The 13,636-nt window shown below is 46.3% G+C and overlaps 1 protein-coding gene across 50 annotated transcripts in view; it reads left to right on the top strand.

The window, feature by feature from the left end:
• The window catches only part of CPEB1 (cytoplasmic polyadenylation element binding protein 1), a 112,533-nt gene that overhangs the window by 76,895 nt on the left and 22,002 nt on the right, over window positions 1-13,636 (top strand). For 21 of the 50 annotated variants that reach the window (XM_081546889.1, XM_081546902.1, XM_081546892.1 and 18 more), the window contains exon 3: window positions 9,722-9,910. In XM_081546889.1, coding sequence (XP_081403015.1) covers window positions 9,757-9,910 — 154 coding nt within the window. In that variant the 5' untranslated portion in view covers window positions 9,722-9,756. Of the gene's footprint in view, window positions 1-5,369; window positions 5,492-9,229; window positions 9,362-9,718; window positions 9,911-13,636 lie in introns of all 50 variants that reach the window. The other 29 variants (XM_081546871.1, XM_081546886.1, XM_081546870.1 and 26 more) reach the window with 4 other exon arrangements.

A 13,636-nucleotide genomic window follows, 5' to 3' on the forward strand; every position in this document is an offset into this window, starting at 1 on the left:
GAAAATGGTTAAAATGTTTAAATAAAAATTTTAAACATACAATGTACACCTTGCGTGTTTAACTTTGTATCTATATTTTCATTTGGAAAAGGTATCTAGTGGAATCAAAATTTGTAGAGATTTTTATACTTATTATCTGTTTAGAGACCTGTAAATTAGCTCTTTAATCGTAGAGAATTTCTCATTGCTTTTCTCCTTTACTTGTATTTCTAGTCTACTTCTCCCACGGAATTTTATACTAATGAAATGTTTTATACTTCAGTCTTCTGTTGATCACATGTTAAACTTCTCTGCAACAAAAGTAGTACATAAATTGAAATTTTAAATTATTTCCTGTGACTGAAAGGCTTATAAGTGTTTTGGATTGCTGTGGCCATTGATTGCTAGGACAATTGATTAAGACAATCTAAAGGTTAAAATTTTTGATAAAAATTTTCTTTATTTAGTAATTATTTATTGGAAACGCTTCTTAATGAGATAAATGAGGCATTTTTATAACTCATGTAATTTTGGATGACTCACTTATTGCCAGAATGACTCAGAATTTCAACACCAAATACATTCCTATTTTCTGTTTTTATATATCTGTGCCCTATTGAGTAAACTTGTTCACATAAATAAGTAGATGGGACATGAAGGCATTAGAGCAATATCACTCAGTTGTTTGAACTCCCTCCTTAACTTATATGCAAAAAATCAGTCATCTATTTTTAGTCATTTACTTGCTGACAGTTCCATTCACTCCTTCATATTTATTGAAAAGAAGGAATTGGAAACCATCTAACTTGTGAAAAGATTTGTTACTTGAGACATCGGTCATTGAATTTCTCAGTTTGGGGAAAGTATACCAAAAACGCTTAATGGAGATTTCAAATGACTATTGTTATTTTTTCACTTAGAGACCCTGTTTAACTCAGATTAACTAAAGGATTGAGAAAATTAAAATATTGTTAAATTTAAAATACGCCTTTACAAATACAGTATTTTAAAACAAAAAAATTTTTTTTTTTACTGCAGTGTGCAGCTTGCAGAATCTTCATTCTCCAACCAGAGATTGAACCCAGGCCCTCTGCAGTGAAAGCATGGAGTCCTAACCATTGGACTGCTAGGGAATTCCCTTAAGATGCTTTTTATCTTCTCACTTGATTTAATTATGTTTTTATGTTTTGTCAAAACCTTGGGTCTGTAGATTTTAACTTGTTCTGCTTATGGAAAATGTCAACCATAAAATCTGATTTAATGAAGTTGGTTCTTATCATCAAACCAATTACTTCATTCAGATTCGCTTTTTGTCAGAAAAAGTAACTTCATCCCCCCCACCACCACTTTATTGTGAACATTTTCATGCATACAGAAAAGATTAATAAATTGTAAAGTGAGCACCCATGATACCTACCACCTAGATCCTACGATGGACATTGTCATATTTGCTTTATGACATATCTGTTTATATATGCCCCTAATCATTTATTTGGAGAAGGCAATGGCAACCCACTCCAGTACTCTTGCTTGGAGAATTCCAGGGACGGCGGAGCCTGGTGGGCTGCTGTCTATGGGGTCGCACAGAGTCGGACACGACTGAAGCGACTTAGCAGCAGCAATCATTTATTATGTATCTTTATATATCCCCCTAACCATTTATTGTAGCCCAGGTGGCACTAGTGGTAAAGAGCTTGTCTGCCAGTGCAGGAAATATAAGAGACACTGATTTGATCCTTGGGTTGGAAGGATCTCTTAGAGGAGTAAATGGCAACCTACTCCAGTATTCTTGCCTGGAGAAGCCCATGAACGAGGAGCCTGGTGGGCTACAGTTCATGGGGTCACAAAGAGTCGGACGTGACTGAGTGACATGTGCACTCACACAACCATTTATCAGTCCATCTCCTTTTATGATGCATTTCAAAGTGAATTGGAGACATGGGTATAATTTACTCCTAATACTTGAGTATGCCTATTGACTCTAATGTTCAGTATTTGTTTAGAGGTTCTTGGAGGTAAAATTAATAAACAGTGAAATGCACAAGCAATGCAGAAGAATGTATGTCATTAGGTGCATTCTGACAAATGCATGGATGAAACTCCCCACAAAATGTACCTTGCCGTCACCTCAAAGTTTCCTCATCCCATTTCCCAGTTGGCTCCCACCTGTATCCCTTGGAGGCAACCACCTTGTTTCAGTGTTTATTAGCTTTGCTTCTTCTACAACTTGAAAGAAGTGGAATCATATATATAGGTACTTTTACATAAAGTTCATTTCACTCAGTGTCGTGAGATTGATCTCTGCGGCTGCATCTTGTTTTAGTTGCAGTTTCTTCTGACTCTTTGCAACCCCACTGACTGTAGCCCTCCAGGCTCCTCTGTCCATGGGATTTTCCAGGCAAGAATACTGGAGTGGGTTCCATCTCCTCCTTCAGGGCATCTTCCCAACACAGAATTCGAACCCGCATCTCCTGTATTGGCAGGCGGGTTCTTTACCACTGAACCACCTGGGAAGCCTGTTGTTACAAGCATCAATAGTCTATTCCTTTTTATTGCTGAGAACTATTCTAGCATATGTGTGTATACACCATATTTTATTCTCCTGTTAATGGTCACTTGAACTCTTTCCAGGTTTTGGTGATCATGCATAAAGTTTCGGTCACCATTCATGTGCAGGTCTCCTTGTAGACATACTTTTTCATTCTTTTTGGTTGAATACCTTGGAGTAGAAGTGCTGGGTCATAGAATTGTATATGTTTAATTGTATAAAAAATCAGCAGAGCTTTTCTAAAAGCTATTGAACCATCATACAATAATGTATGGAAGTTCTGATCGGCATCCCCAAATGTTGGCAAACTATGGAGCAGTCTTTTTTAATTTTAGCCATCTGGTGGGTATGTAGTAGTATCTCATTGTGGTTAAATTTGCATTTCTTTGATGACTAATAATGTTGAGCAGTTTTTCAAGTGCTTAATGTCCAGTTGTATATCTGTGTGTGAAAGGCCTTTTGAGGATTCTGTGCTCTTTTTTTAAGTGTGCTTTTAAAAAAATTTTTTTCTTTTGAGTTGTTAAGATTTCTTATATACTCTAGATACTAGCCATTTGTTAGGTATGATTGCAGATATTTTCTACCATTTTGTAGCTTGCATAATTATTTTCTTAATGGTGTCTTGATGAGCAGACATTTTTAATTTTGGTAAGTCCTGTGTATCAAAACTTTCTCTGATGATCATTGCTTTCTGTGTCCTCTGTAAGAAACCTTGCTCTGCATCCTCCTAACCCAAGCTCACAAAGATAGTCTACGTTTTCTTAGAGAAGTTTTAAAAAGTTAAAACTTTTAGGGCTCTCTGATTCATACTAATGTTCACATATGGTGTGAGTTGGAGGTCAAGGTTCATTCCCTACCCCCCAGTGATATTTGGTTGTTCAAGCACCATTTGTTTAAAAAGCCCTTCCCCCAAATAATCTGAAGGCGTGTATATTATTGGGGTTTTATTGAATATGTGAATCAATTTGGTAGGAATTAGCTTTTTAATAGTATTGGATTTTCCACTTTGTGAACATGGTGTATGCCATTTTAAAGTTTAAAATTGTTAGTATTTATTTCCAGAAACATTATAGAAATCGTTTTGGAATAAATTGCAGAATTCATTTGAAGATTATTAGTGTGGTCAAGACTAAAATAAGCCAGTGATTATACTTTTGTGGTCGGAAGTACAAAGTAAACCTGGTGTTCTCTCGTACCTTAATCTGTAATATGTCTTAGAGTGTAGCTGAAATTATAAGGAAGGTTTCCTTGAGCATCTATGCATCATGCATTCTCTGTCTTCTGAACTACTGTAATTAACACTCAGGTTAACGGTACATTGTCTTTTAGAGTGTGAACTTCCAGAGAGTTGTGACTGACTCAAGTTTAGCCTTTAAAGTTTGATGACCAGTGTGAGGAAAGGTTAATAAGTAAGCTGCAGCCTGAAGATCGGCTTTGATTTGAGAGGTAACAGGAAACTGGTCAGGGCACTTGTTAGGGAGAACGAACACTGTGAGGAGGGGTGTTGAGTAAGAATGGGGTGAATTACCTGGAAGAGAGAGACTGGGGTAGGAAGACCATTTTAAACTCGGACTGCTCGAAGTGTCGTCAGCACATGAGCAGTGTAGGCATCACTTGGGAGTAGGTTAAGAACACAGATTCCAGGGCCCAACCCACACCTACTGAGGCAGAGTCAGTGTTGTTGATTCCGAGTCATCCCTATGCCCTTGAAAGTCTGAAAAGCACTGCTTTAGGGGAACATGCAGTCTTCCTGGCGTGAGTGGTCAGGGGCCCCAGTACACACAGTGGTTAACATGATATTGACAGGTGTCTGACTTCTTGCATGGTTGCTCTTTCGCTTCAGGTTACCAAAATGGATTTACAGAATCGTTTTGTTTTCCTGATTTGGCAGGGGCAGGGTTGGGGGATAGTCTTTCAAATGGTCTTTTTAGAAATACATTCTTAGAAATGCCACTTTATGAGCTTTAAAAACACTTTCTAGAACATAAAGCATTGATTTAAGTAGCCTCAACTTAAATAACTGTAAAGTCAGTTATTTAGAGGAAATCTAATGGGGACCAGTGATGCAGCGTTCTTCTCTCCTGTTCCCAGGGACTGGATTTGGAGGTGAAGCTGAGGTTTTGTAAAAGAGTTCAAGTATGGTTGCTGTATAGACTGTAACAGTGTGCTTGTCGAAAGTCTAAAGAAGAAAACAAAAGGAGAAACACCACTTTTGTGATACTGTTTGTGCAATGACTAAAGGAAGATAAATCCATGAGCGGCCTGCTACCCTCACACATTAAGTTGTGTTTTTCTGTGTTCCCTTACCAACATCTATCAACAAACAACATTTTCACATAGTTATGATGTAGATACAGCTTTGTAGTCTGTTAAGTCATTTAACATATTTCCCTGCCCCCAACTCCTTCTGTTTCCTCCTTATCCATCTGCTTTTCTGCCTTCCTCCTCCTCCATTTCATCCCATATGTCCTTGACCACTTCCCTAGCTCTGATCTCTGGTTCATCCTGAGCCCTTGACCACATTAATTCTTGTTTAACAGTGTAAAGAGACAGCTCACTACACTCCTGAGCATCAGTTTCATATTCCTGCCTCAGTTCTTCCTGGCTTGGTTGGCCCAAACAAACCTTGCTTACCTTCTCTCTTGTTACCTCCTCTGAACTAGATCCCCTTTCCCATAGGATCAGCTCATGAGGCATCTGCTCTGTGAAGCCAGCTTGTGTTTCCTGGGGGCCTCAGCTGACTTCTTGCAAGCACCATGGACCTTTATACTATGGAACCTGCCTAATGGTTTCATAAGTGGTGGCCTGAAGTCACTCTTCTCTCCTTGTTTCACCTCCCTAGTTGCCAGATGCTCAAGGATGATAGTTGCAGAGGACCATGAGCAATGTCATGCCAAGTCTTGTTGACAGAGGAGTCATCAGAGGACAGACAGGTTCTCAGACTGAGGATGGAAAAGATTAGAGGTGAGGCTGTACTCCTCTGGAGGGCTTCCCAGGTGGTTCAGTGGTAAAGAACCTGCCTGCAAGGAGACCCAGGTTTGATCCCTCTGTCGGGAAGATCCCCTGGAAGAGGAAATAGCAACCCACCCCAGCATTCTTGCCTGGAGAATTCCATGGACAGAGGAGCCTGGTAGGCTACAGTCCATGGGGTCGCAGAGAGTTGGATACAACTCTGAGCCCTAGAATCAGAGCCCTTGGGTCACCTCTGCATTTTGATCCTCTCAGCGGTCATTCTGTTCTAGACTGTGACAGACTTTGGACTTGGGTCAGTTTACTTGAGTTTTTCGGTTGCTAAGAAATTTGGGTGATTATGAATAAGGTAACATATTTTCAAAGGGAGATCATTTTAAAATTCTGAACCAAATCAAGAAACTTAATCAGAAATGTTACGTAGGTATTGATATGGAAACTTGTAGGGTTAGAGTTGATAAAGTGTGTAAGCTGAGAGTCTTTGTTCAAACAGATTGCCTTAGAAGTAGTCTCACCTCATCACATGCTGGTTCCAGGCTTTTAGTATCTTCGGAGTGTCTGGTGTGTGCTTGACTAAAGATTATAAGGAATATCCTCCAATAAAAGGGGTCAAGTTCCTGCCCAGCATCAGATGTGAGTTTGAGAAGCAAAGACAGGCTTTCCTCAGTAAAATCAGCCTTTGAATTTCAGACCTTTCAGCTTACTGAACATTCACCCATGTTGACCATTTACTTCTCAGACTTTCTGTCAATACAGATCGAAGGGGTAGAGCAGAATGGGTAAATTTGGAGAGCTGGGATCATTAGAAAAGAAGCTTTTGGGGTAAAAGGTTTCTGAACACAAATGGCCACAGATAAGACTGAATCATGCCTGCCAGTCCACCTAGGACAGTGTCTGTTTGAACTTGTTGCATTGGTAGGGTTATTAATATTTGCCCCCTTTCTCTCTCAAAAGTGTCTTGGTTTGGATGATAAATTATATGGTCACCTACTGAAAGCAAAATACCAATACAGTACTTTGTGCCAGACACTGTACCGAACACTGTATGGAATCCTCACAAAACACCTGAGAGATAGCTGCTGTTGCCACTTTACAGGTGAAAGATGCTCAGAAAGGTTTAGTAACTTGACTGAGATCACACAATGGCAGATCTTGTGAGTAAAGCAAGATCTATAAAACTTTTAAAGCCACTTAATTTTTCCTAGCCTACCACACTAAAGGTTTAACAGGTATGTCTTCTGTTAATTGGAGGACCTAGTGAAGGAATTCTACAATGGTAGTGCAAACCTTTATCTGAACAAAACAGTGGGATGGAGAATGTCGGGATAAAGGTAGAGGTGATGTGTCAGTTGGTGTGCTGGTAGTAAAGGGAGAGGCATACTGTACTTAGACCTCCAGGCTCCTGGATGGCTTGCAGCCATTTGTTCCTAAGTGACCTTTAATGGTTACTCGTTTGAAAAGACCCTGATGCTGGGAAAGATTGAAGGCGAGAGGAGAAGGGGATGACAGAGGATGAGATGGTTGGATGGCATCACCGACTCAATGGACATGAGTTTGGGTAAACTCTGGGAGTTGGTGATGGACAGGGAGGCCTGGCATGCTGCAGTCCATGGGGTCGCAAAGAGTTGGACATGACTGAGTGACTGAACTGAACTGACCTTTAATGGACCTGCTTCTCAGGACTGAAGTCTTTCTGCTTGGGTTTGGAAGTTTGTGGTAGTTGTATAGACCAGTGCTACTCAAACTTTTACAGAATTAACGTCAACAGGGAATCTTATTAAGAGGTAGATCAATTCCATAAGTTTTAGATGGGGGCTGAGGGGCTGTACAACAAGGTCCTGGTGATACTGATTTTGTTGGTTGGCCACGCTAGACTTTGGGTAGCAAGAGCATAGTTGATAGCTAGATTCTCTCTGCCTGCGGATGGGGTCCCCGTAAACACAAAGGCCCTGGTTTTAGCTGGGGAGGGGAGAAACGATTGCTTCTAGATGTGGGTGTGCTCACAGTGTGGTGGAAGGGACCATACAGAGAGTTTGTAAGGGGGGATGAGTACTTATATATGGGTTTTTTTAAAGGAAGCATTATGTTTTTATAACGTACATATGGATTATTTTTAAAGTATATTGTAAGCTTGGGGGAAGGGTGGACAGAGAAGCTGGTGGGGGGGTGGTCCAGGGTGGCAGCAGCACCAGCACGGTGGGTTCCTGCTCAGCCTGTGCAGTGGTGAAGAGGCTTTGACAGACACAGGCTTGGAGCAGGCAGAGTATCTACAGCCAGACAGGAATAACGTGGATGGATGACACAGCAGCAAAGCTCTTTATAAAAAAAAAAAAAAAAAAACTCTCCGAGGGGTGGAGTCCCTCCCACGGACTGGCCATTCTCCCCTTCTCTGCTGTGCCTGAGCGCCTGTGGACAGAAGGGGACGCTCTGGAGGCTCTGGCCAGCTGTTCCTGTGGCTAACAGCAGTAGCTCCCACTCTGCCCACCTTGTACCCTGTCCGGGGTGGTCCCAAGTGGGCATGCTTCCTGTGTCTGTTTGCTTCTTGCTGTAACATGGCAGAGCGAACAGGGTCCCAGGTCTCAGTGTGAGCAGCCTGCCTTCCATGTGACCGGGACCCTCACTGTATCCTCCTTTCTAAGGACGAGGCCTTGTGACTGGAGGTCATGTTGGAAGAGACGGATGTAGGAGAGTACGTTGGCAGATGGGAAGTGGCAGAGGTCCCAGAGGCTCTGGGCAGAGCTGGACTTGGTGCTGGGGCTGTGACTGGTCATGGGAATAGGGCTGTGGTCCCAAGCAGCTCCCCTGCCTGGAGAGAGGGTCTGGGCAGCCAGAGGCACCAGGACCCCTCCTGTGGCTGGTGTGCTCTGAGTACCCCTGGAGCAGCAGTCAGGGGCTGTGAGCTCCTAAACCTGGGGCTCTGACAGGCACATAACTACCTCCCTCCGAGGTCGCTTCTGCTGTTTGGGTCTGATCAGACTCTGTTAGGGGAGTGTTTCCTCGTCTGCGCCTGCAGGTGCAGGAGGGGGAGCTGGTCCTGCTATGAGATTGATGCCCACCCTTTTGGAGTGAGGGAACTTGGGAACAGGGAGTAAGTGTCCTAGTCAGGGGGCTTCCCTGGTGGCTCAGATGGTAAAGAATTTGCCTGCAATGCGGGAGACCTGGGTTCAATCCCTGGGTTGGTAAGATCTCCTGGAGGAGGACATGGCAACCCACTCCAGAATTCTTGCCTGGAGAATCCCCCAGGGACAGAGGAGCCTGTCAGGCTACAGTCCATGGGGTCCCAAAGAGTCGGACATGACTGAGCGACTAAGCACATCCTTGTCAGGACAGGTCTTAACTCTGGCGTGTGGGTGGCCCAGTGACTCCCCCGCCCCCTGCTGAAACTGACCCCTTTCTTGGTGATCAGCTGCTGCTGACAAGCCTGGAGCACCAGGTGTCGTTCCCCAGGGTCCGAGTGAGCTGTGTTTTCTGAAGCCTGTCCCACCCCTGGCGGTAAACACTGCTGTGTCAGGGTAGGGCTCAGGGGCCACTTGGAGCACACAGATTTTTGCTAGCAGAATTGTGAAGCTTTGCATTGGGCTGCAAAACCAGGGCTTGAGCAAGCAGCTGGAGAGGGTCCAGGACTAGAGTGTTTTTGGGTTTGGGGGCGGAGAGCAGAGGGAGGGGAGGGAGGGGCAGGAGGGCAGAGCTGGCCGAGCAGGCAGCCTGCTGCTTTGGCTCCACTGTCAGCAGAGAGGACTTCAGTCGTGCCTCGGGCCGCTTGGCCACCATTGCTGGAGACCGGAGGGCGCTGCCTCGCAGCCAGACTTACCAGCACCGCACCCGGACTGTTCCCAGCGGCTGTTGTGCTGTCTTCCCTGGGAGGCAAGTCCCCTCCCTGCCGTCCCCTGCTCCTCCCCGCTCTCTGAGGGGTGATGCCGCTCTCCATTGCACGGCTCAGCCGGCTGATGTCACTGGCAGCGGGGAGCATCAGCAGCCTGATCACATGCTGGCCCAGTCTGTAATGCAGACGGGATAGGGGTGTGTGTGTGGGGAGGGGGCTGTATGGCAGCCGCTCCTGCTTTAACACCCCCAAAAGTGCAGAGGCAGCGGCTGCAGTATCCGGCCAGCTTGGTTGTCTGGTCCTCAAGCCTGAGGAAACTATTCTTAATATTATTTATTGTTGATAATCCTGGGGAAACAGCCCTTAACTCTGGGCTTCTGCTGTTTTCCTGTCCAAAGCAGACTTCCAGGACTCAGAAGAAACAGTCACAAGCAGGATGCTTTTCCCCACCTCTGCGCAAGACTCTTCCCGTGGCCTCCCAGATGCAAATGACTTGTGCCTTGGCCTGCAGTCCCTGAGCCTCACAGGCTGGGACCGACCCTGGAGCACCCAGGACTCAGACTCCTCAGCCCAGAGCAGCACACACTCGGGTGAGTGCCGGAAGATGAGCCGGCGGGGGGGGGGGGGTGCTTGGGGTGTGGAGCAAGGATATCCACAGCAACAGTTGTTCTCTTCCCCTTTGCATCCCCCTCCGCGCCCCCCCATACAACATGGAGCTGTTTTGCAGAAGATGGAAATGCTGGCTGTGAGTGTGGCAGGACAGATGGTGGCTCGTAAAGGCAGGCACCGCTTTCCCACTTAACCTGATAAATTCCCTGGAGTTGTTAGTCTGTACCTGAAGTGGCCCTGAGAAGGGTCCCCAAGGTGATAGCCTTATGCAGAAAAGATCCACCGAACCCCCAGTGCCCAGGCCTGCCTTGGAGATGATGAAGCAAAACACTTTTAGGCGGGGGAGGGGACTTTAAGGGCTGATGACTGGATGTCCAGATTCTATTTCCCAGTGGCTTTTAAAACTAGGGAGCTCTGTGTAAAGGATGGGTGGTCCCTGAATCATGGCGAGGGAAGAATTTTAGCCATAAGTGAGGCTGGGTAATCCTAGGGTATTGGAGTTGGCTTCACGTAAGGCTGAGAGCATTGATCCTGGAAAAGGGGGTAGGCAGGGTGAGCCGGGTGGGGTAACTCAGCTATGGAGGCCTTTTTTCTTTCTTTTTTTCTTTGTGTTAAGGGTGACCAAGTGGATGAAGGAAGAGCCACTCCCCTTAGGGTCCCTTGTCGTCCTGGAAGGATTCGATGGGGATAGATTGAAGGGGGCTTCTTGGCAACCCCTCTAACTGCTTCTGCTCAGACCTTCCCACTGCCCATTAATTTCCCTCTCATGGTTCAAGGGGGTGGGTTGGCCAGATGCAAATCCTGAAGCATTCAGGAAGAAATGTGAACTTAAGAAATAACTGTAACTATACATAAAAATCTTAAGTATTTTGCTTTATGTGAGTTACACCTTAATAAGGAGCATCTTGGCAGCAGATACTTTTAAGAATATGGAAAGCGAGGGTGGGGGCAGCCATTTGCCATTGGTGCTGACAGTGGGGTTCACAGAGCCTGCTGTCCCCCTCAACCACCCCCACTCCAGAACCTGGCAGCAAGGTTCCTCTGGCCTCCACCCTGTTTGGCGCAGGTCTTTTTTTAGAATGCTTTGTAGAGCCTAGGACTGTTGTGTCTGTTGGCATTTCAGTGCCCAGTTGTTTTGGTAAATCCCATTTGATTGAGGGGGTAGGGGGGTAGAGACTGGGCTTTTTTTTTTTCCTCTCAGGTGAGGAAGAGCTTTACCTTAAGTAACTACCTCTGGGTTAAGGTAGAATTTCTTGAAGTACTAGCTGTTAGCTGACTCAGGGTTTTCCCTGGGCTGGGAAGTGTGGTGTCACTGTTTACTGTCCCGTGCCTAGACATCTCGGCTTTGAGGCCCTGGCAGTTTGTTTCACATTGGTACCCTGAAGCTGGCCGGGGAGTGGGGGCAGGCATGTGAATCTGACCTTGTCCCCACCCTCACTGCTGACTCTGAACAGAAGACCGGAGAGCCCACTGCACAGAAGGTGACCAGTGTCTGACCAGGGCACCGTCCTTCTCTGGTCTCAAGTTGGGTGTGGCCCTTCCTTGGCTCTGGCTTCTCTTAGCTACAGGGGCCCTTCTGGAATGCATTATAGCACATAGAAATGCAGGAGAGGCCAACTTGGGGCTTGGAGAGGTTGGCCTGAAAGTCATTCTGAAATCAGGATGTAAAAAAAAAAAAAAAAGGCTTGAGTCCAGCCACAATTTTCTCAACTTCCCCAGCAACCCACCTGAAAGGCCTGAGCTCGTAGCTCTTTGTCTCTAAAGTGGAGATTGATTACTTCCCCACATCCCAAGCACTTTAGTTACAAATATTATGTGATTTTCTGCATCTGAGAGATCCTATACTCTGTGGCCCTAGCATCCATGGGGAACCCAGAAGATCATCCCAGTGGTATGATTTAAATGGCCATGGGCAGGGTTAGTGTGGGTTATGTCTTCCTTTCCTAGGGCTAAGGACACACTCACCCTTCCCTGATCCCCGTGTTATCCTTGGACTTGGGAGCTGGGGTGATGGCCATCTCTCTTCTTTCCCTGAGCCTTCTTGGAAAGCCCACAGGAGGGTACTGCCTCCTGGAGTGGGACGCAGCCCTCCCACCAGCCAGCTGCACCCTTGCCAGCGATGCGGGAACATGCAGCCCACATTCCAGTGCCTACACTGCCTTCCCATCTGAAGAGCAGCCAGCTCGGTTTCTCCAGGGAGGGAGGAAGCATTTCAGCAGCTCTGGACAGTTGGGGAGTCATCCTTGCAGACAGACAGCTGGGTACCTTGCTGCTTCTGTGAGGAGCACGTGTTGCAGGCTTCTTCTTGGGCTCTGCTGGGCGATACATTGCCCCGTGGGGCTGCTGGCTCTCATCGGACCATTCTCTACAGCTCTCAGGTTCTGAGCAGCATGTAGGGGGCGAGGTTGGAGGCAGCAGGGCTCTTCCCGGAGAAATCTTGGCTAAATTCATTCAACACACACTGAGCACTGGCTGAGTGCCAGGCACTGTGTTAGGCACTGAAGGTGCACCAGTGATAAAGTTGTTTCCCTTAAAAATGCCCTTGACTATTGTGGGGAAATAGATGGGACTATATACCGAATACAACATGACAGCTGCTCTGCTCAGGGACTCCATTTTCTCCCCTAAGGAATTTTTTGGCATTGGGGCAACATTTCATTGGATTCTCCCATGGGGACCTGTCTCCAGGGGCTGGAGTCCTTCTTCCTTGTGGGTTTCATTGGCCTGGGGGACCTGCAGGAAGACCCTAGGGTGAAATCTGTTTTTGAGCATTGTTCCTGCAAGGCCAGCATTGGTTGGGGTGTGGTGCTCTGTGAGGCACCTCCCTTCCAGACCGTGCCTACCCTTGAGGCCTCAACTCATGCTGAGAAGGAAGCCTTCCTGCCCGTGAGGGCAAGATGAACGTTAAAAGTGACCCCAGTGACGTTTCCTACTTGCAGTGTCTTAAGTCCTGTAATGGAACAGGAGGGCCATGAAGGCCCTGATCCCTAATGTCCTGGGATGGGGGGAGAGTGACTAATCACCATTTAGCAACTATTTCCTATGTGAAGTGTGTCACGTGGCTTTAATGCTTTCACAGTCCTGTAAAATGGGTACTATTACCGTTCCCATATCAAAGATGAGGAAGTAACGCTCACAGAGCTTGCAGAATGCCAAAAGTGACACAGCTACCAGAATTTGAACCTAGGTTTCTTTGATCCCGAGCCTCTTGTGCTTTCTCTGCCATCTGGCTCCTGTGGACAGAGCCCAAACTCTTGAGCAGAATGCTCACAGTGGGTTGTCTCTGTATACAACTCCAGGGCTGCTTGGCCATGAGGTCTCCTTTGCAGAGGTCCCCAAGGCCAGGGCACGAGGCAGACAATTCTGACACCCTCTTCACCCTGTATCTCAGCCCGTCAGCTGTGCACCTGATGTGTTTGTCTCCCTGCCTTCCCCTAGTGACTCTTTTGCACGCAGCATTACTCAGCAGGAAGTGGGGTGACTGAGAACCTACTTCAGGGGACCTGGAAATAAGGGCTCCTAATGAGTGCCTTTGCAGAAACCCAGTGGGCTGACCAGATGCTCAGTCTGAGGGTGCCAAAGGACACATCCTGTTCTCACCCACTCTCCTTAGAAGTCCTTGGGGATTAACCTGTTCACCCTCCATGGTTTCTGTCCCAGCTACTCACTAGTGAATAGCATGTTCCCTGTGCTGGAGAACTTGCAGG

This window comes from Giraffa tippelskirchi, chromosome 12 (genome assembly GCF_054371585.1).
Source record: "Giraffa tippelskirchi isolate mGirTip1 chromosome 12, T2T-mGirTip1v1.2.pri, whole genome shotgun sequence".
NCBI lineage: Eukaryota > Metazoa > Chordata > Mammalia > Artiodactyla > Giraffidae > Giraffa > Giraffa tippelskirchi.